Source organism: Barbus barbus (genome assembly GCF_936440315.1).
Source record: "Barbus barbus genome assembly, chromosome: 8".
Taxonomy (NCBI): domain Eukaryota; kingdom Metazoa; phylum Chordata; class Actinopteri; order Cypriniformes; family Cyprinidae; genus Barbus; species Barbus barbus.
The window spans coordinates 30,908,547-30,931,901 of record NC_136736.1 but is presented as its reverse complement, the minus strand read 5'-3'; the positions used below and the strand labels follow the sequence as shown (position 1 = coordinate 30,931,901).

The 23,355-nt window shown below is 35.0% G+C and overlaps 1 protein-coding gene across 2 annotated transcripts in view; it reads left to right on the top strand.

The window, feature by feature from the left end:
* Nucleotides 1–4,640: 4,640 nt before the first annotated feature.
* Nucleotides 4,641–23,355, top strand: part of LOC306874396 (E3 ubiquitin-protein ligase HECW2-like) — a gene marked incomplete at its 5' end in the record, with an annotated part of 37,429 nt that continues 18,714 nt past the window's right edge. For both annotated transcript variants that reach the window (XM_079424413.1, XM_079424412.1), the window contains 14 exons: nucleotides 4,641–4,974; nucleotides 9,402–9,509; nucleotides 10,772–10,866; nucleotides 13,202–13,277; nucleotides 13,804–13,973; nucleotides 14,470–14,612; nucleotides 14,932–15,032; nucleotides 15,965–16,644; nucleotides 17,309–17,624; nucleotides 18,648–18,749; nucleotides 18,914–19,064; nucleotides 20,155–20,255; nucleotides 20,397–20,521; nucleotides 20,766–20,951. In XM_079424413.1, coding sequence (XP_079280539.1) covers nucleotides 4,641–4,974; nucleotides 9,402–9,509; nucleotides 10,772–10,866; nucleotides 13,202–13,277; nucleotides 13,804–13,973; nucleotides 14,470–14,612; nucleotides 14,932–15,032; nucleotides 15,965–16,644; nucleotides 17,309–17,624; nucleotides 18,648–18,749; nucleotides 18,914–19,064; nucleotides 20,155–20,255; nucleotides 20,397–20,521; nucleotides 20,766–20,951 — 2,688 coding nt within the window. The remainder of the gene's footprint in view (nucleotides 4,975–9,401; nucleotides 9,510–10,771; nucleotides 10,867–13,201; nucleotides 13,278–13,803; nucleotides 13,974–14,469; nucleotides 14,613–14,931; nucleotides 15,033–15,964; nucleotides 16,645–17,308; nucleotides 17,625–18,647; nucleotides 18,750–18,913; nucleotides 19,065–20,154; nucleotides 20,256–20,396; nucleotides 20,522–20,765; nucleotides 20,952–23,355) is intronic.

Below are 23,355 nucleotides of genomic sequence, written 5' to 3'. Positions count from 1 at the left end.
TCTTTAACCATCGTTTGAATGTCACCACATCCAGCCAAGTGTACTGCAGCACATTTAGACTGGCTTGCGTGTTGTGTTTGACTGCATGAGCGATCCTGCGCTCTTGAGAGTAAGAGTACAAACGCGCATGCTTCACTGAAAGGTAAACATACTTCACCTGTCACCCCTCAACCTCCCCTCTTCCCGTTTTCATTGATAGTGACATTTCCCAGGAACGTTCCTTGCTGTCACACATTTAAACAATGCAGCAGAGATGTGTGGGAGAGTGAGTGAACAGCATGGCATTTATATAAGCACCAGACCGCCCAGTGGGACCTTCTCAACTCCTGCTCAACAGCCTCCCTTGTCCATTTTTTTGTTTATTGCTCACACTAAGTCACATTTACAACTTTGTATTCACATGGTTAACTAAACTGCCTGTCGAAACAGTATTACACTTCTGTTCATAATTTTTTTGACTGTCTTTAAAAGAAGTTTATTTACAAAACATACAGTGAAAATGGTAATATTGTGAAATATTATTACACTTTAAAATAACTGTTTTCAATCTTTATATATTTTAAAATGTAAATTATTATTCAAAGCTTAATTTTCAGCATTACTCCATTCTTCAGTGTCACATGATCATGTAAAACATTTATTTTTAATATCCATGTTGAAAACCGTTGACAGTTGTGCTGCAATATTTATGTGAAAACTTGTTTCATGATATTTTGATTAATTGAAAGTTCAAACTAACAGCATTTTTTAAAATAGAAATCTTTGGTAGCATTATACATGTATTTTTACTTTTTATCAATTAAATGCATCCTTTGCTAAATAAAAAATAATAATTTATAAAAAAAAATATATAAAAATATATATATTTTTTTATATTTGCCTGTGCCTTCCTGTCTGCTCTGATCTTTATCAAAATAAAGGCAAAACAATATTTTTATTTATTTGTATATTTGTACAGATTGAAAGAGAGAAATATGTGCACATCTGCACATGAGATTAAGGGGGAAAAAGCAGCTCAGGAGATATTTTAGTGTACAGCATCTGAAATGTGACTATTTTTGGCATGCTTCAGTATCACCGAGCTTGGAGTTTTCTCTCCAGAGTATTTAGAATGGCTGTGTAATATTCGCCAATAATGTTTTTGTCATGATTTACTCACTCTCTTGCCTTTACAATCCCTTGTGACTCTTTTTATCTATAACCCGAAATAAGAAAAGGAACATTTGTTGAATGCCGTTACAATATAACAGGAATAAAGCTTCAAAAAGACAGAAAAACACCATAGAAGTGTCATACGAGTATTGGAAATATAATTTTTTTGCACTCAAAATTTGTGAACAAATCGTGATAACCAGTTCTGTACACTTAATGAGTAATTTACAAGAACAAGTCTTAAAAGAATAATTTGTTTACAAATCACATCTTTCTTGAACAATCATGAATGCACCAAGAGCAAAGGCGAGTGTGTAAAATTTCAGTGAATAATGACCATTTGAAGCTTGACATTGCCAGTCTTCATGTGCTTTCATTATATCTAAAATGTTCAAACATCCTTTTGTGTTTCACAGAAAAAAAGGTTTGAAACAACATGAGTAAATGATGTCTAAATAATGCCATCTCTCTGCACCAGACTCACCATGTAAACAGAATTTGGCTGCAGATGTCATTAAAGTGTGATGTTTATGATCTAATGCCTTGCTTGTGTTCTTATGTCATATCTGATATATGGTTTTCATTTTCTCTCTCTCTTGTTCTGTCTCCACTGTTATGTAACTTCCACTACACCGTCTGATCTCGATCACACTTTCTCTCCCGAGTTTCATCGCTTTCTCTTCTGTTTCTTAGTTGCTCCATCTGTCTCTGTTTCTTTTCATTTCTGTAGATCTGGGTAATTGGATCCATATTAAGCCAGTGCACAGCGATTTATCACAATGGCTTCACTCTGTCAAAAGCAAATGACTTGTGGTGTATTTGAAAACATAAAGAAATTAAACATTTTCATTGTTTAGAAATAAGCCAGAGCATCTTTGGTTCTTTTTATTGGCAGAATTTAACTGATCCCCTCGTGAAAAAAAAAAAAAAGCAGTGGTGTATTATGGTATTAGATGCAATACCTTTGATATACCATGGTATTGATTTATCACCACATTCACATATAATGGTATTTACTTCAGAGGTTGGGATGAGGTAGTGACTGTAGTCTGGTCTACAGACACGGAGAGGCAGCTCGTGGATGATTTTGGCAGTAGTATAGAAGGCTCTTGTGTTTGGTCGTTGGCCAGGACGTGCTGAGGTAAGCTGGGCAGGTCGCATCGCTCTGTTTCACACCCTTTTTGAAATTTGCACCGACAACTTGAGCAGAAACATCTAATTTAGGAGCCGCTGGGGAGATGCACGCTTATCTACGCTTTTAGAAAGCAGGACTGAGATAGATAAAGGAAGGTAGTGTAATCTGCGAAGTATAAAAAAAGGATTACCCAGTGATGCTCCTGGGCAGTTTTATGAGATTTTTGATTTTTTTGCTGTTGCTGTGGATTTTAATATGAAGTTCAAACTCATCCATCCATTCTCCAAACTGCTTATCCCATGTAGTGTTGCAGAAGTTAATTCAGCACAATTAATTTATTGTTGACTTTTAAAATATATTTTATATTTTTAGAGTTAGAGACATGCAAACTTTAGAAAAATAATATTTTTGGGACTCAGACAGTTATGTTCTATGCAATTGTGTTGATTGAAAATCACGAGATACATTTCTAGTTTTAACATTATTTGTTCTTCAGATATTACTCATTAAAAGAAAAAAAAAGTATCCGCTGAATGCAGAGTGACCCACATTTGGTTTTTGACCACTGAAAATGTGTGCAATTGTCCAGTTTGCTCATGGAGCCACATTGAGATCTCCATATCTCTGGGAATAAACCATTGAGGGCCTTTAAAATGAAGATACCAAAAGGAAAGCTTGTTAAGAAACAGAATCTAGAAGGGTATGAAGATATCTTTAAAACTTTTTGAGTTACAGGCATGCAAACAAAGCAAAATAAGTGCTTTTTGCCATTTTTGAGGTGTCACCGTTGACATATAACGAAAGAAAAATGGCTGAAGTCAACAGATTTTACAAATAGAACGACCAATCTCTGTGTAAAAATAAAATAATGATGCTGTCAGCTTTCTAAAGTCATTTTTACACCCCTGTAAATTGGTTCAAAATGGATTTGAGTAAATTCATAAACAAAATCTGTATTTTTTACCTATTCACAACATTCCTTTTCTCCTGTTTCTTTTAGGGATCACTCATCCTGCCTTTCTGTCCGCTGGTACCTGCCCCATTGACCAAAACCCAGTGTGGAATTGTCTCAAACAATCTCCTGGACCTGAAGGCAAAGTGAAGATCAGATTCCTTGCATCCCAAATCCAATTTGTATTCCACTCTTGGCTACTACAAATGGACAGGAACAATCCAGCCTGCATTAAACCAAAGGAAGCAGTAATGTCCATAGCAGATGATTTGGACAGAAACTGTTATGATACTGAGAAAGATTTTATATTCAGTTCATTTTTGTTTTGCAATGCTTTAGTCCCTCTGAGACTCTGAATATGGACCTTTGTTAGTCCTGACTGGTATCCGATAGCCTTTGAGTGGGGTTTTCTTTTCTGGATTGGATGCTTATTTGATACCTCAATGGCATAAACGCAAGGCTGTTGGGTATTTCAGAAGTGGGTTATATAATCGTCTGTTTAGTTGCCAAACCCCAATTCCAGAGAACTTGGAAAAGGAGAAAACCTCATCAACTAGTGCTGTGAGTGGGTTTTGTTGGCCTATTTGGGCCTAAACCCAAATCTCAACCTTGATTTAAGGCCACTTGGCATCCAAAAACAACCTCTGCATGACTTCCACGATAAAGACTTTGAAAATGAACTTTGAGAGACCTAACTGGTATTAGATGTTCTTTGAGGCCCCAAAAAACCCACAATCTTCTGAATTAGTTGTGTTTAAGATACCTCGTTAGGAATTTCAGAAGTCAAATGCATATACTCATGATATTGGATGCCACTTTCAGAGAACTTAAGGAAGGAGAAAACTTCTGCTAACTTGGGCTTTTGCCAACAGGCCAGTCTTGGGACAGAACCCAAATCTCAGACTTGTTTTAAGACCATTTGACGCCCAGAAACAACCTCTGTATGACTTCAAAGACTTCAAAAATGAAGCTTTGAGTGATCTGGCTGGGATTGGATTCGCTTTGAGGTGGGTTTTGGAGGCCCAGCAAACTTTCAGTCTTCTGGATTAGTTGTGTTTAAGATACCTAGAGATCATAAACCCAAGATTATTAGGAATTTCGGAAATCAAGTATATATACTCATCATTTCAAATGACACCGCCACTTCCAGTGAACTTAAGGAAGGAGAATCCTTCCGCCGACTAGGGCTTGTTGGTGCTTATTGGTCCAAATCCCTACCCCTTTCCCCCTTGTTTTGGCCGTTTGGCACCTATTTCTTACCTCCATCTTATCCCGACCTCCACCATTCGTCCCTCGCTGGCCACGGCAGTCCTCCCTCCCCGTTCCCGCCCCCACCCTCCCCCTCCTCATCACTCAACCCCTTCCCCACACCACACATCCCACCCCTCCACCCAAGTCACCATGGCCACCGGTACTACCACCACCGCCCGTGAACATCTCCTGGTGGTGCGGAGGCGCACCCCACACATGCGCTACACGCTGAGCCCGGAAAACCTCCGCAGCCTTTCGGCGCAAGATGGCTCTGGGAATGGGGGAAGCTCTAGAGGAGGAGCTTCCGAACTGATGGGCCTGCAGCGGGCCAACAGTGACACGGACCTGGTGACATCGGATAGCCGTTCCTCCTTAACGGCCTCTACGTACCAGTTCACGCTTGGGCGAGGGCAAAACCTGGTCATCTCCTGGGACATCAAGGAGGAGGTGGATGCCACTGACTGGATTGGGCTGTACCACATTGGTAAGATGTTTTGAGGTGTGGGAAAACTCTCTATTGAACGTAATTCCTTTAAATGGAAGGTAAACGTATATTTACTTACTGTTACTTAGTTTTGTATTAATTTTTATCACTGTATCACCGGTTCTTTCTCTTCAGTAATGGAAAACAATCTTTTATAATGCACAATGCATAATTTCAGAATGTAATTCTTACTAATATATATATATATATATATATATATATATATATATCACTTGATTGGACTTAAACCAAAATATGATGGATGCAATCAAAATATAAGACTATTTCTAAAAGTGAACACTGAACAACTAAATCACTCCCATTATAATCAACAAAGTAATATAAACCAGACATTTCTATGCACAGTAAATACTGTTATACCACCCAGCCCAACTGTGACCTACTGTGTGGGTTTAATATGTTGATGAAGCAACAAAGTGATTGCAAATTAATGAGCAAATGAAAACAGATGAACTGCTGACTCTGATTTAATTGCATTGTGTCATTAGCTACGTTTTATCTCGTCCTCTCCTCCGCACTTGCGCTGATGGTTGAATCTAGTTACTCAGCACTATTTCTGATGGCTTTGAGAGCCCATAACTGCCGTAGTTTTGATTTGTAGAGGAGAGGTGGGAGGATGAGCAAATGTGTCCCATGACACACCAACCAACCATGAACAAACTCAACCCACCAGTATCCCTAGATGCATATAACAGCAACTACAATACAATTAACCATTCACTGACTTGCAGTGAATTATACACACATTTGTTATGTTCAGAGACATCATTTAGAGTAATTGCAGGTAAAGTGCGACACTATTGTGTTTGATATTTCTTCCTATTTCCTCTGTATGTAGTGATATAGCTATTTAAAGATCTTTAATTAATTAAAATAGTATTGTGTGATGGGCTAATCCATTTGGCATCAAAAGTTTCTTTAGAAAATACAATTTAAAATTAATTTTGCAATATTTCTTTCTGGGTCTTGTGCCTTTAAATTGCACCCATAAAAACCCATGCATTTTTGTTATGGTTGTAAACTAGGGACATTTTCCTTCTTGCATATAAGAAAAATGATACGTTATAGAATTTTCTCAGCTAAAGTAAAGCTTTAGCTTGAATCAAATCAAGCTTGATCAAGGCTTCAGAAATACAATCTCTATAGATTTAGCTTCTTGGAAGTGGGAATTTAGTGGTGCGTTCAACGGTAAGGATACCTGGAATTGAGCATCCTGGTGTGCTATTACTTTTCTGTGATCTGTCTTTCATTTTGCAAATGATAAATCAGGTGAAACGTATTTTGAAGGGACCTGAGTCCTATCTAGAGACCTGAATATTAATATCATAAAACCGCTCAAGCACCCACAACAGCAAGCAGTCATTACTCGTGTATTATTTCTCAATTATACAGTATATTATATATGGTAAAAGTGTCAGTAAACAAGATTTTATTCTCATTCTTGCTGTAATCTGTGTTATGTACAGTAGTACGAGCGCAGGGTTCAGGATCTGTTTGACTGTCATGGTCAGTGAAAGCCGATCCCTCATACTACTATAGCCGGCTTCATGGGGCCATCGATCAGGACTGGGGAATTCCTCTGTGGTCTGTCCCAGAGAAAGGCCTCCGCTGAGGGATTGTGCCAGCCATCGATCCGCTCAGATCCTCTGGAGTTTCATTCAGTCTCATTTTCCCCACGGGAGTGACCAGGTCCTGATTTATGACCTGTGTTACACACAAAAAGAACAACTGCCTTAAAGCAATAGTTCACCCAAAAATGCAAATATTTAATGAAAATGTACTCACCCTCAGGACATCAAAATATAGATGAGGTTTCTTCTTTATTTGAACAGATTTGGAGAAATGTATCATTACGTCACTTGCTCACCAGTGGATACTCTGCAGTGAATGGGTGCCGTCAGAATAGAAACATCACAATAATCCACAAGAAATCCACACGATTGCAGTCCATCAGTTAACATCTTGTGAAACGAAAGGCTGCGTGTTTGTAAGAACCATATCCATCAGTAAGATGTTTTTAACTGTCTCTTCAGACCAAAATATGAGTCCATAATCCATAATAACGCTTCCCCCAATGAAAAAGTCATACAGTCTGAATCAGAAGAGAAATATGCACAGTTTACAAGCAAAACTTATAAAAAAAAAAACATTGTGATTGTTTTTATCAATGTTTGGACTCTCATTCTGACGGCACCCATTCACTGCAGAGGATCCATTGGTGAGCAAGTGATGTAATGATACATTTCTCCAAATCTGTAAAAAAAAACGTAGAGGTGTATGTATGTAAAAATGTAGAAATGTAAAGGTAAAACCTGTTATGCATTATTAAAAAAAAAACAATTATATATATTTACAATATGTATTATTTCTTACTTTTAAAATATCCTTTCTATTTTGGGGTGAAATGATGATTCAAGAGTCACCCATAAATTAATTTGCAGTTATAAAGTCTTTTTAACATTATTAACAAACAAGGGTCACAGACAGCTGTGCATGTCAAATTACATTTAACATGAAATATTGAATTAATCTGCTTTATCTTTGTTTATTTGTCTTTTTTTTTATCGTGTGCTCAGAATATGTCCTGATTTTACTGTAAGGCATTTAGCTGTTTTTTCCGGGAAGCTGGATGATGCAAGGCAATCACTGCCCTGGAGTCAGAGATGGTTGATTTTTACATGAGTCATGTGACACGGTCGGGTGAATTGTGGCTTTTTGTAGACGTTCAGTAACAGAGGCCCAGTGTCAGCGCTGTGATATAGTTTCAGGTGAGCTGCTGTAGATCACAGTAGACAAGGCTGGTCTATTCACTGAGGGTCTGACAGAATGAAGAGTGTCCCACAATTACTGATCACTAGCTGCCGTCACACCTAGAGAGAAACAGGGGCTGTAAACCTTTCTTCAGAACAAACTCACTTCTGAATGTCTGCTGCTTGTTCATAGTGTGGACAAAATACTATGGAAGTCAGTGGCTACCAACAATTATATAGACGCGGATGTTTGTGTGAATGGATTCTGGATCATATTGTGCTACTTGCTAGTTTTTATTTTTTTTCTGAATGCATAGGTTTTCACATCTTACATTATAGACTATATTTAACATTGACTGCATTAGATATATAGCTTGGAGTTAAAAAATTTAAATTGAGTCATACATGCACTTTTATTATTATAATCATTTTTGGGAAGGTTTTTAAATGTAAATGTCAGATTGTTTATTTAGTGTATATAGCATGTCTTGAAGCTTTTTCCCCACACTATTCTGATTTGCTTTTCAAATCCTATCCTATGTCTGGACTGTCATTTTGCAAGTGCTAAAATCAGATCTGTTTGTTCAGACAGAGTTTTCTGTTTGGTATATTGTGTATATCTGATATTAAAAACATGCCACATCTTGAAAAACTACTTGAAATCAAATCTGAAACACTTTTCCAATAATATTTATTTTAATCCAGTTTCATAGCATATACAATGGGGTAAGAATCAAATTGGCTACAAATCAGATTCCATGTGTTTATTTTATTTTATTTTAGAATATTTGAGTCATTGCTACTTGTCCTAATAAGGCCTAATTCTCCCTCATGTGGACAAATTGCTTAATTGGGAGTTTTGTCATTAGATGTTATTCACTCTTTTGTTCAGATACTGTTTGTCCAGAATTAGAGGGCGGAAAGGGGAAAAAGATTGTGTCACAGAGAGATAATCAGCAGTGGGTCATTGGGTCTCTGGTTTATGGGGCTGTATTGATTATAAGGCTCAGACTGGAAATTGAAGCTAATGTGCTCATGGACTCAGTTCACCCACAATACATCCTGTCTGCTTTGAATCACTGCCAATCAATTCATTAGTGCCGTCTTTGCCACTAGATGCTCTGCTTGTACTCGAGATTAATCAATATACATTTTCCCACATCTGATTAAACTTAATATTTTTTTAAAATAATTTTCTGCATTGAAAAAAGCTACATTGTATATGTTGATTTCATGTATATACATTTTATGGTGCATTTGTGCTTCTATTTACTATGCATGCATGATTATATTGAGCTATATTACTGTTCTCTGTATGGAGTAGCATTTTTGAGAGAGCCAAACAGATGGGAGCAGGTTGGAGGTTTGTTTGATCAGGGGCATGTTGAGTTAAGGAACAGGAAATATCAACTAGGAACATGGTCCCTTACCTTCAGGACAAACATTTTACCATTTGCTTGTTCTCAAGACCCTTAGAAAAGGCTTTAAGCCCTTCAGAGAATAGGCCTGAGGTGTGGCACAATCGATCAGCCAACCCTATGTTGTTTCACAGCCACACATTTATAATGAGATCTATTGACTCCCGGTGGACGCCTTTCCTCGCAGTCATTTATTTATGTATAAGACAAATATTTACACGGTTTTGTGCCGACACAGATGAGACGTGTCCTGCGAACGTCTGGGATTCGAAGAACCGCGGGGTGAACGGCACTCAGAGGGGCCAGATCGTCTGGAGGCTGGAGCCCGGACCGTACTTCATGGAGCGTAAGTGAGAGTTTGGAAAAATATGCACTTTCTTTTTCAAGGAGCAGGGATTCTCTTTGGATTTCACAATGTTTGTAAAGTTGTTGGGATCAAATGTTTGGTGCACTACCGTTCCAAGTTTGGAGTTAGTAATAAATATAATGTTCTTGATTTCTCAAATCAGCATATAAAGAAAGAAAGAAAATATCATGGTTTAACACAAAATATTAGGCAGAACAACATTTTCAGCATTGATTAATAATAAGAAATGTTTCTTGAGCAGCAAATCAGCATATTAGGATGATTTCTGAAGGATCATGTGACACTGAAGACTGGAGTAACGATGCTGAAAATTCAGCTTTGATCACAGGAATAAATTACATTTTAATATATATATATTCAAATAGAAAACATTGTTTTTAAATTGTAATAAAATTTCACAATATTATTTTTATTGTATTTTTGATCAAATAAATGCAGCCTTGATGACAATAAGAGGCTTTTTTCAAAAATACCCCACACTTTTGACCAGTTGTGTAGTTATGGAGAGTTTTGCCTGAGTAATACATTTGAGATAAATCTGCCTCTATACATTATGTAAAAACAAAACAAACTATGTTTGAATGCTAAGGACACAAACATGTCCTGTTCACCTGTGCACCGCGATATATATTTCTGTATTGTATTTTTGTGTGTTTTGTTTAGGAGCAAGTGAAGCTGAAAACAGATATAAAATTGAGAAACAAGCAAAATAGTTATGATCTTATTCACTTAACAAAACTCATTTAGATGCAATGAATGTCATAAAAAAATTATGGTAATCATGTTTGAAATGCTCAATGTACACTGTATTTTTACAGTTTACAAGCGAATACTACTTTAGGTTTTCTGCTTAATTATTATAATTTTTTTACATTCAATTCAATGTGTTCCTAGCTATTTATTTGTAAGATTTACAAGCAATTTCTGAGTGAAAATAGTTTCTATTTCCCCCCAGTGTAGCAGCCTAGGAATTGAAAACATTTTGTTTCTCGGCAGACTGATAAATCCTGTGCACATCGATTCCTGGGAATTACATAAAACCAGCCAATCAGATTACAGCTTGCCTTTTGAGAAAGCTCTTGGCATTTTTGTGTTCATTATGGATTAGATGGTCTATGAACATGCTGCCTGAGACTGAAACAATGATAAAATATGTTATTATATGAGAATAATAATGGAGATATGTGTTTGTTTATATTTCAAATATTTGAGAAACATGATCTTGTGTTTATATTTCTCAGCTGAGACCAAAATCAGTTTCAAATATTACCATGGAGTGAGTGGAGCGTTGAGGGCCACGACACCCTGCATCACCGTCAAAAACCCTGGAGCTACAGTAAGTCTGTGTTGAGTTTTGGATTTAAAAGTGTTAGCGGAGTTGTTGAGCTGCAAACTGCTCCAGTTGATCTGGCACTCTTTGAATTATGCTTAAAAGGAGTATTTTCACTCATAATATCTGATTTTGTCACATGAACTTGAGAGAAACACATGAAAGCATCACTCATCGAAATGGCATAATGTTACGTTTTCATAACAGTAGATTTGCCCCACTTTTTAACCCTTTTTTAGGTGTTTTATTTGTCAGAGCTGTGGCCTAGAGGTTAATGGACATGTTCCAACACACTAGCTATGGTGCTTACTCGGAAAGCCAAGGTTCAAATCATGTTTGTTATATTTACATTATATTTATTTTTGTTATAAATAAAAAAAGGGACAAACAAATAGATTTATTTTAGAGTTGTAGCACAGAAAGTATGGAGGCTCCAATAACAATATATATTATATGTAAATATTTTTTTTTTATACTGACTAATAAATAGATGTTTAAAAATGTAGTTAAATGTAACAACAAACAATGCATATTTAAATTTTGTAATATTTTGTATTTTAAATAGATTTTGTTGATATTTACTAAAGTTCCAAAGTTTGGAGTCAATAAGATTTTTTGAAAGAAGTCTTTTCTGCTCATCAGTGCTGCATTTATTTGATTTAAAAAAAAGAAATGCAGTAAAAAAAAGTAATATTGTGAAATATGATTACAATTTAAAATAATAGTGATGCAAAGCTGAATTTTCAGCATCATTTCTCCAGTCTTCAGTGTCACACGATCCTTCAGAAATCATTCTAATATGCTGATTTCCTGCTCAAAAATATTCATTATTATCATCAGTGTTGAAAACACCTGTGCTGCTTAATATTTTTTTGTAGATATTGTGATCATTTTTGAGGATTCTTTGATAGTTAGAAAGTTCAAAAGAACAGCATTTATTTGAAATGAGAAATATTTGTAATATTGCAAATGGCTTGACTGTCATTTTTGATCACTTTAATATTTATTTCTTAAAAAAAAAAAAAAGTAGTGTAATTAAATTCCAAGAAATATACTTAACTAGTCTAACCAGTATTTTAAAGGCTTTTTATGGTTCTTAAGCAACAAATGGACTTATTGTATTAATATAAATTTCATTTGATGTTTGTGCATATAGGTTATTTTACAATGCTTCGAACCGGCAAATTCAGTAGATATATATTTCACATCTTCACATCATCTCCACCTGCGTGTGTTTCTTAGTCTTTCTCTGCCTGCGTGTCTGCAAGCTCCATTATCAGGCGCTGGAGTTTGACTGAACTCCACAGAGTCGTATCATGTTCACAGGCATGCAGGGAATGCACAGGAAGTAGAGAGTGCTCTTTGATATGCTTAGCGCCGGGCTGCCGACACGACGCCATAGAACTAGTGCAAAGGCCACATTCCACCCTCTGTGACATGAGCCTGAACTTGAACCCCTAGAGTTAACGGACCGATTCATTCGCAGAGCATTACTGAACTTATCTTTGAGCTATTGAAAAGAGAATGAATATGTCCGATCATGTGACTGTGATCTGAGATGTGCTAAAACAAGGAACTGTGATTCCTCAGGCAAATGGGACATGGTTACAGATGGGATGGAGATATTTTCTCACATCTGAATTCTGAACTTACATTTTGATGTTTTGATAAAATTACTCTTGCTGCTTGCTACTTTGTATGGTTTGTATTGATGCAGAACACGTTTTTGAGTGAATACACACCCAAAACAATTGACTTAATGTGAGTTAAATGTGCATTGGCTTAACATATGGAAATTATAATGTCTCAGTCTCACCATCGTTCAGAAGTCGTCATTGGGCTCTGTGGCTGAACGAGAGAGCCTGTAATCATAAATCACACACTGCCACGTTAATGAGCAGGAACATTATAACATCATTGAATTATTCACGACCATGTTCCTGAACCTCTCTAAAACTTAACATGATAACCGTAGTTTCAACCAGAACGCAGCTGTAAAATATATTAAAATTAATAAATATGTGGAAGAAATAATAGTGAATAACTATTAAATAAATGGGCTCTCCTTCAAGATTTATTTATTTATTCATTTATTGAATTAAAATGGTGGTTTAATGCCAGATTACAACAGTTTTATTGTAATCACTTCAGCTCTGTGTGATATTTTGGCAGAAACTACTTATTTGATATGATTTCAGATATTAATCCAGGTCTGGCTTGCTTTCTCTGGGCCTTATAAACTCTCTCTCAAAAAAAGAGTGTATAGTGAAACTAGATATTTGATATAAACTGAGATATTTCTCTATCATAATGTGTAATTGTGTTATGCTGTCCTCTACAGGTCGGGGCAGAGGGGCAGGTGGATGGACAGTCGGTCACCGAACACTGCAGGAAATTGGTCAGCTTTACTCTGTCAGGTAAGAACGGTTGATATTTACTACACCTACTCTCATTTTAGTAAAAGAGACCGAGGATTTCTATATGAAACAGTTTTTTTTTTCATATATGAATTTTGTAAGCTAAAAGCCCTTTGAGAGGCAGTAGTGTTTTTTTTTTTTTTTTTACAATCCTTCATTAACCATGGTAAAATCATTGCAATGCACAACTTCAAATAGCATATTGCTGTTTATAACACTTCAATAATGGATGCATTACATGCAAATAATAATAATCTTTTTTAGTAACAAAAAAAAAACATTCATGCACCAAGTAATATAGATAATTTGCCTTAATGTGTTGAATTTTTAAGACAAATTTACAATGATTTGAAATGCATCTCATTCTAACCGAAATATACAATCTGACATAAATTGATGCGTTGTCTTCATAATGAAAACTCCTCTATATATCTGCCCTCTTGTGGCAATGAGCTGCTAGTGCAGATGATAGATATAAATCATTTATTTATGCTGCTAGCTCACCTTGTGTGTGTGTTTATTGCAGATATCAGGGCTCAGGGTCTGAAGAAGGGCATGTTTTTTAATCCGGACCCCTATCTGAAGATGAGCATTCATCCAGGCAAGAGGAACGGCTTCCCTACATTCACTCACCACGGCCAGGAGAGACGAACCTCCATCATATCCAACACCACTAACCCTGTGTGGCACGGAGAGGTAATTCATGGACTGGGGTGGTTAATGAGGTGTGCTGTTTGTGTTCACTTCTTCAGCGCTTCACCTCTGGATGCTGTCAGTCCACTGTGAGGAGCTGAGAAGTTAATGGGATGTAACCAAGTAGGGGTGACTCTGAAACCAGATGTTTTCAGTAAAAGCACAGTGCCCTTGAGCAAACCCATAACCTCAGATTTCTCCAGAAATTACTGCACTATATGTTAGTAACATCTCCTAAATGTAAATAATTTTCTTTATTATAAAAACATAGTGAATGGTACTAAATGATAACCATGTCAATGTTTTTACAAGGTACTTTTAAGAACTCTAAATATACCTTGTGGAAATGTACCATGGTAATGTAAATAAGAATAAAGCTTTGTTATCTTATATAAGATTGAATATACTGTAAGATTGATTATTATTTTACTTCCCCTGCACAAAAACATAACTGTAAACCTTAATTTTCATACTACATTTCTTTTCTCCTGGCCTGCAGAAGTACACTTTTGTTGCTCTGATGACGGACGTTTTGGAAATCGAGGTCAAGGACAAATTTGCAAAAAGTCGCCCGATCATCAAACGCTTTTTAGGTCAGCTGACAATGCCAGTGCAGAGACTGCTGGAGAGACATACAGCCGGGTCAGTATTCACTAATGAAATATAGCTGCGAGGATCTATTATGTATGAGCTTTTATTAACAGAGTTAAATCCTTCAAGTATCTTACAGTTCATTTTTGTCCACAGATGTTTATGTAAACATAACTTGTGTAATAATTTTAAGAGGTAAATATTATTGTAAAAAATAACTTTTTTGCATCCAGTAGATACTTTATATGTGTTAACTGGCACAAAACTTATTTAAACAGATGCTTTCTTTTTTTGTTAACAATATTATAAACAGATTTTATTACAGGAAAATAATTTTTATCTGTGTGATTTTTCTATTTTTGGAAAAAAGAGATCAGCATGTGAGCTATACGCTTTGTCGTCGTCTGCCCACAGAACATGTGAGTGGACAGCTTCACTTCAGGGTGGAGATCACCTCCAACGGACATGAAGGTACTGATTACAGTATATTTATTTATACAATCAATATCACTCAAAAGTTTAAATGATTTTGAAAGAAGCCTCTTATGCTCACCAATGCGGCATTTATTTGATTAAAAATACAGTACGAATGGAAATATTGTGAAATATTAATGCAATTTAAATGAACTGTTTTCTATATTAATATATTTTATTAAATAAAATGTATTTCTGTGATGCAAAGCTGAATTTTCAGCATCATTACGCCAGTCTTCAGTGTCACATGATCCTTCAGAAATCATTCTAATATGCTGATTTACTGCTCTAGAAACATTGATAATTATTATAACTATCAAAGTTGAAAACAGTTGTGATGCTTAATATTTGGTGGGTTTTTTTTTTTGTTTTTTTTTTACAAATATTGTTTATATGAAATGGAAATTTGTTGCAACTATTATGTCTATATATTTTGTAAAATTACAAATGTCTTTATTGTCAATGTGATGCATGTCGCCTTTTTTAATGTCTTTCAAAAAAAAAAATGGCAGTGTGGCAGTATTTTCAAAAGTGGAGTTTTTACTTTTTTATAACTATTTCTGTCCCTCCTGTCCAGGCTAAACTCTTTTTCGACAATTTAACCTTTAACATTTTACAGCTTTTACAGTTACATCCTTGCCAATTTCCACTTAATGTATAAAACAGATATTTCTGATTCTAAAATCTGATTTATATTACTTGGTCAATATGTATATTTATTAATTTTATTTAATAAATTAATTGGATTATTGGATCCCTTTTGTGTCACTCCTCAGAAGATCCCTTTTCAAGGTTCTTTTATAAATATATAAAGTTCAAAAGAACAGCATTTATTTGAAATATAAATCTTTTTATGAATATAAATGTCTTTACTGTCACTTGATTAATTGAATGTCTCCTTGCTGAATAAAAGTATTATGCTTTTGTAGATGCCATGGGATCTCTGTTGGGAGCCTCCTCTATGAATGGAGATCCTGGGAGCCCATCGGACGACGAGGATGTTTTGTATCCTTCGCCTCGTATGGCCAGGGGCCCCTCGCCCACTGGCTCTGAAGGGTCCCTTCACGGTGACTCCTTTAGAACTGATGAGTGCATGATGGACCCTGATGAGGATCGGCTCTTGAGAGACGGGGCCCCAGACTTGGCTGAAGGAACCCCAGGCCACACTCATCGTCAGGCCTCGCTTAATGACTATCTGGATGCTATTGAGGCCCCTAAGGGCCCCGGAGACAGACCTCTTGGGGCTGCCTCACCTAAACTCCGCTCCAGTTTCCCCACCGACACACGCCTCAATGCTATGTTACATATAGACTCTGATGAAGACGAGGAGGGACACGCCTCCCGGGATCCAGCATTGACCAATGGCACTCAGCGGCCTGAGAGACACACCTCCTCTGAACAGGACAAAGGGGAGGGTCCCGTCAAAGAGAGGCTCGAGTCGGAAGCGGCGAGCAGTGCCACAGATACAGAGGCCACGGCATCAGGGTCGAGCAGTGGCACCACAAAGAGCCAAAATGGAGGTGCAGAGGATGGTCAGGAAAGAGCTGCTGCCTCTGGAGACTCGACACAGAGATCCAGCAGCTCTCAGCGGCCAGATCCCAAAATACAGGTCTGTAGGGTCTGGCAGCTCTATTCTATTCTATTCGATTCTATTCGATTCTATTCTATTCTATTCTATTCTATTCTATTCTATTCTATTCTATTAATTTAACCTGTTAAGGGAATATTTAATACATTTTAATACATATATATATATATATATATATATATATATACATATATATATATATATATATATATATACATATATACATATATATATATATATACATATGTATATATATATATATATACATATGTATGTATATATATATATATATATATATATATATATATATATATATATATATATATATAATAAGAATGGTTATTTGTGATTACTATTACTATTCTTAACATGGTAAAATATTGAATAAATTAATGTTTTATATTTTATGATAGATTAGGATATAATATCGATATATAATAAAATATATTTGAAGATATTATGATTTATAATACATTTTATAACATCAAACTTTATTTTACACCTAATTAAATTTAAAATAAACTAAAGTTTGAATCTTACACATTACACATTATCTGTCTGTCTGTCTATATTTTATGTATATTTTATGATGATTCAAGCATAAAACTGCATTTTCTGCATTTCCCAATTTGTATTGTAATGTTGTTCTTCCTTTGCATCATTGCACCTAATCCATTTCTTCCAGGATGAGGAAGCAGTTGCACCCAAGGCGGTCACTGGGGATGAAGGATCATCAGAGGCAGCTACAGTCACAGAGTCCTCAGCATCGGCCAGTAATGCAGCTAGTGAAGGGGGCGGAGCCACAGCAGCTAAGCAGCCGGAGCAGGGGAACTCCAGTGAGACAGCCAATGAGGAGGAGGAAGATGCCGAAATCTGGCAGAGGAGGCAGAGTCTGGAAGCATCAGGGAACGCATCGCCGGCTGAAGGGGTGGAATTAACCAATGAAGTGAGAAGGGCAGCTGACGCAGAACAGGCTGCCACAGTAACAGATGAAGAAACAGGTAACTTCCTGCGTTATTGATATAGTAAATCAGCAATAAGAAGGAATAAGGGAACTTCATGACAGTGGTTATCAATCCTCCATTAGGTTTTACCATCAGTTATAACTTTTCTGCACATTAAATCAAAAATATAAAATAACATTATTATTATTATAATAAATACTATTATAATATTAAAGGGATGTAAAAAAAAAAAAAAAAAAAAAAAAAATATATATATATAGCCTATATATATATATATATATATATATATATATATATATATATATATAATTACAAATATTATTATTGAAAGAAATATGAACTGTTAAGAACATTTTTTATATTTATTTTATTAAATGGCATGAATTTGTTGTTTTTAATGCTGATGATAATAGTAATAAATACAATAAATAAAAATAATAGTTATTATTAAAATAAAATATTATATAATATTATTAAGAACATGAATATTTATATTAAAAGTAATATTTTTATATTAAAATGTAAAATAGTATCTCTGATTTGTTGTTAATAATAATAATATTAATAACACATATACAAAATTAATATGTCACCATAAATTAAATAATTGTTATTATTAAAATATATTGTTATTTAAATATTAGGAAGATTAATAATATATTTATAATATAAAAATATAAAATAGTATATCAAACAACACTACCATCAACAATAATAACAAAATAGCAATATGCGAAAAATATACATATTACAATAAAGAAAAATAATAATGAATTATTCTATTGTTAAATATATTATTATGTGAATAATAATAATAATAAAATATTGTATTTTAATATTATATAAAATAAGGTTATTAAATTATATTTAATAGTCAATATATTATTAATCAAATATTAATTATATTCAAATAAAATATAATTAACATAATATAATGATATAATGGCTTTATATAATAAGAATAACATGAGACTCTATGAATAATTTGTGTGTAATATATGTACAGTATGTTTTCATTGATCTTTCACAACACAAATAACCAGTTTTGCTCTTCTGAAGGAGCCAGTGCTCAAGTGAACGGTCATCAGGAAGTGAGATCGCTTCCTTCAGTCCGTCACGACATCAGCCGCTATCAGAGAGTTGACGAGACTCTTCCACCAAGTGAGAGAATATTTTTATCTTTGTTTGAGATTCACCCAGCCTGTCCTAAAGGGGACATAATCATGGAAAATTTGATTCACTTTTTGATCTTTTGAAATGATGATCATTATATTATTATGTTTGATTATAACATTATAAGTGGACTTTAAATGTGTATGTTGTAGACTGGGAAGCTCGTATAGACAGTCACGGCAGGATTTTCTATGTGGATCATGTGAACAGAACCACCACCTGGCAGCGGCCCACTGCTCCACCTGCACCTCAGGTCCTACAGAGATCCAACTCCATTCAGCAGATGGAGCAGCTCAACCTAAGGTCAGTATGTTTACACCAGCAGATATCTGTCAAGATGGCATGAAATCAGCTTTGATTAGAGTGACTTCTAACAGGAGGAGAGTTTTGAGAACACAGTGACCTTAAGTTCCAATATCTCGGGATTTATCTGAGTCTGAAATGCCATTTGTTAATCCTCGCTTTTATGGAAAAACAGCTCTTTAAAAATGTCACCCAGCAGTCACCACAGCAACCTAATTTGTTCTGCCATTATCATGCTCTATCAAAACATCTCTCACGCTCTCTCATCCGCTTTCTCTCCGTCAACTTGATTTCAATTTATTTTGCTTGATTAGCATGCATTTCACTTGCAAAAGCAATTGTAGCATAGCTGTGTACAGCATCCAAAGTGAACAGTTCGCCAAGCATAAAATGTCAGTGAAAATGAGTCAAATCAAGCTTTTTTTAAGTCTAGGAACGTATGTGGAATATTCCCTTCTCAGCTAAAAATAATGCAAAATGCAATGTCATGGCTGGCGAGAACTATATGTGACATACATTTTTTTTCGGCACTAATGTAATTTAATTTTTAATTTAATTTAATTTAATTTAATTTAATTTAATTTAATTTAATTTAATTTAATTTAATTTAATTTAATTTAATTTAATTTAATTTAATTTAATTTAATTTAATTTAATTTAATTTAATTTAATTTAATTTAATTTAATTTAATTGTATCCCTTTTATTCCATCCAGTATTATTTGCTTTAAATTAAATAAAAATATATATATATATTTAGAATAACTTATGTTTACCTTTAAGAAATGATATTATTATGCTGTGTTGGTGCTAAAGAAACATTTCTTATAATCAAGTTTGTTTACAATTTTTTTTTTTTTATTTAATAAACGTTTTTTTTTTTTTTTTTTTTTTATTTAAAAAAATAAATAAATTAAATTAACACGTTTTTTATTTATTTAAAAAACGTGCTGCCTAATTAATATATATATATATATATATATATATATATATATATATATATATATATATATATATATATATGTAAAAAGATTATCATGTGGAAAAAATTAATAAATATACCAATAAATGTATCTCTTTGTTTTGTTCAGGTATCAGAGTATTCGGAGGACAATAACCAATGAGAGGACAGACGAACAGGCTGCAGAGATGCCTACAGACGAAAACGACCTGCTGCATCCCTCCATACCTGGTACTCTCTCACACACCACATGCATGCTCTGCGTTTAGATGAGTCTGCTTAATTAGATGCAAGAAAATATGCAATAGAGAAAAACAGATCTTTTGATTTAAGCCAACATACACATCACACTATGGTTGTCCTCTCTTTCAGAGTACCGTCGGGACGGCGCGGTTGGACCCGCTAGCTCTCGCTCGCGCTTGTCTCTGCTGCTCCAGTCCCCCACCGCCAAGTTTCTCACCAGCCCGGATTTCTTCACCGTACTGCATTCCAACCCTGTTAGTCTCCAAACACATGAATTATTCACACTTTTTTTTTACCACAAGCCAATTTTCCAACCCTTGAAGGAATTTTGTGGTTGTGGTGTTTTTTCACAAACCCATCATCTGGTTCCATCATTAATTTTGGCGACCATTTCTTTCGAAAGTAAAAGTAATTTTGTTGCATTTGTACTTTTTAGAACGCAATTAGCATTGCTTAAACACTACGAAACACTCTTGTCTGTTGATTTTTCTTTCTCAGAGTGCCTACCGCATGTTTACAAGTAACACGTGTCTAAAACACATGATCAGTAAAGTGCGACGGGATGCGCACCACTTTGAGCGCTACCAGCACAATCGAGACCTGGTTGCCTTCCTCAACATGTTCGCCAACAAACAGCTGGATCTGCCGCGGGGCTGGGAAATGAAACACGACCACATGGGAAAGGTCTGAAAACATCTTATTTGCATTCTGTGTTATGTATCGCTGTCTCTGTCTCTCTTTTCAGCCATTTTTTCTACCCCCTGCTTTTAATTGCACTGTGTGTTTCTAAATAAAATTAAATGGGATTTATTTTTTTGGCCATAAAATTAAATATGAACATAAAATATGGCAAAATATACACTATTCAAAAGTTTGTGGGTGGTAATTTTTTTTTCATGCTTTTGAAAAAAGGCTCATATGCTCATCAAGGCTGTATTTATTTAAATTAAAAATACAGTAAGATGGCAATATTTTGAAATACTATTAAAATAAATGTTTTCTACTTAAATATATTTTAAAATGTAATTTATTCTTGTGATCAAAGCTGAATTTTCAGCATTATTACTCCAGTCTTCAGTGTCACATGATGCTTATGAAATTATTCTAATATGCTGATCAAGAAACAATTCATATTTTTGGTTTAAGGATTCTTTGATTAATTAAGACGCTTTATGGAGTTGCTGATTTCCTTTTGCAGCAGGACTTTAGCACCTGCCCACAGTGCAAAAACACTTCCAAGTGGTTTGCTGACCATGATATTATTGTGCTTGATTGGCCAGCTAACAGACCTGAACCCCATGTGGAATCTATCTGATATTTTCAAGAGAAAGATGAAAAACAGTCGATCCAACAATCCAGAGTCATATATACAGTCATGGCCAAAAATATCTGCACCCTTGGTAAATATGATCAAAGAAGGCTGTGAAAATTAATCTGCATTGTTAATCCTTTTGATCTTTTATTTAAAAAAATTCACAAAAATCTAACCTTTCATTGGATAATAAGAATTTAAAATGGAGGGGAAATATCATTATGAAATAAATGTTTTTCTCTAATACACATTGAACACTATTAACAGCATCCTTTTATTCAATACTTTTTGAAACCTCCATTTGCCAGTTTAATAGCTCTTAATTTCCTCCTATAATGCCTGATGAGGTTAGAGAACACCTGACAAGAGATCAGAGACCATTCCTTCATCCAGAATCTCTCCAGATCCTTTAGATTCCCAGCTCCATGTTGGTGCTTCTTCTCTTCAGTTCACCTCACTCATTTTCTACAGGGTTCAGGTCAGAGGACTGGAATGGCCAGCAGAAGCTTGGTTTTGTGCTCAGTGACCCATTTTTGTGTTGTTTTTGAGGTTTGTGTTTGGATTATTGTACGGTTGGAAGATCCAAACATGGCCCATTATAAGATTTCTAACAGAGTCAGTCACTTATTGATTTTTTTATCTGTTGGTATTTGATAGAATCCATGATGCCATGTGTCTAAACAAGATGTCCAGGACCTCCAGCAGAAATATAGGCCCACAACATCACAAATACAGCAGTATATTTCATTGTACACATGGGGTACTTTTTATCCCTGTGTTCACCAAACCCATCTTGAGTGTTTGCTGCTAAAAAGGTCATTTTTTTATTTCATCTGATCATAGAAGCCAGTCCCATTTGAAGTTCCAGTCATGTCTGATAACTGAATATGCTGGAGTTTGTTTTTGGATGAGCTAGGATAATGTTTCTTGAAACCCTCCCAAACAACATGTGGTGATGTAGGTGCGGTTTGACAATTTTTTTTTAAGGTTTTCTGATCCCGAGACTCAACCTTTCTCTACAATTCTCCAGCTGTGGTCCTTGGAGAGTCTTTAGCCACTCAAACTCTCCTCCTCACCGTGCATTAGGACGATATAGACACATGTCCTCACATGAGGCAGTTTCGTAACATTTTCTGTTGATTGGAAATTCTTAATTATTGCCTGATGGTGGAAATGGGAATTTTTTCTTAAAGCCACTTCACTAATTTGTGAAGCTCAATTATCTTTTGCTGCACATCAGAAATATATTATTTGTTTTTTCTCATTATGATGGATGATTAAGGGAATTTGGGCTTTGTTTTCCCTCCTATTTATATTTCTGTGAATCAGGAAGCCATGGCTGGATAATTTCATGTTCATAATCACCCTGGAGTGCTCAAAATTGTGAATATGAATGGGAAAATACTTCAGAAATATTTTACTCATAAGAATTTCTAGGGGTGACAATAATTGTGTCCAACGTGTATTTGAGAAAAACATTTATTTCATAATGATATTTCCCACCATTTTTTAAATAAAAGATCAAAAGGATTAACAATGCAGATTAACTTTCACAGCCGCCTTTGATCATATTTACCAAGGGTGCCGATATTTTTGGCCATGACTGTATGTGTGTGTGTGTGTGTGTGTGTGTATATATATATATATATATATATATATATATATATATATATATATATATATATATATATATATATATATATATATAAAATGTATAAATTAGAATTCTAATTTATATTATTAATTACTAACTTGTATTGTAAGTGAATTCATATT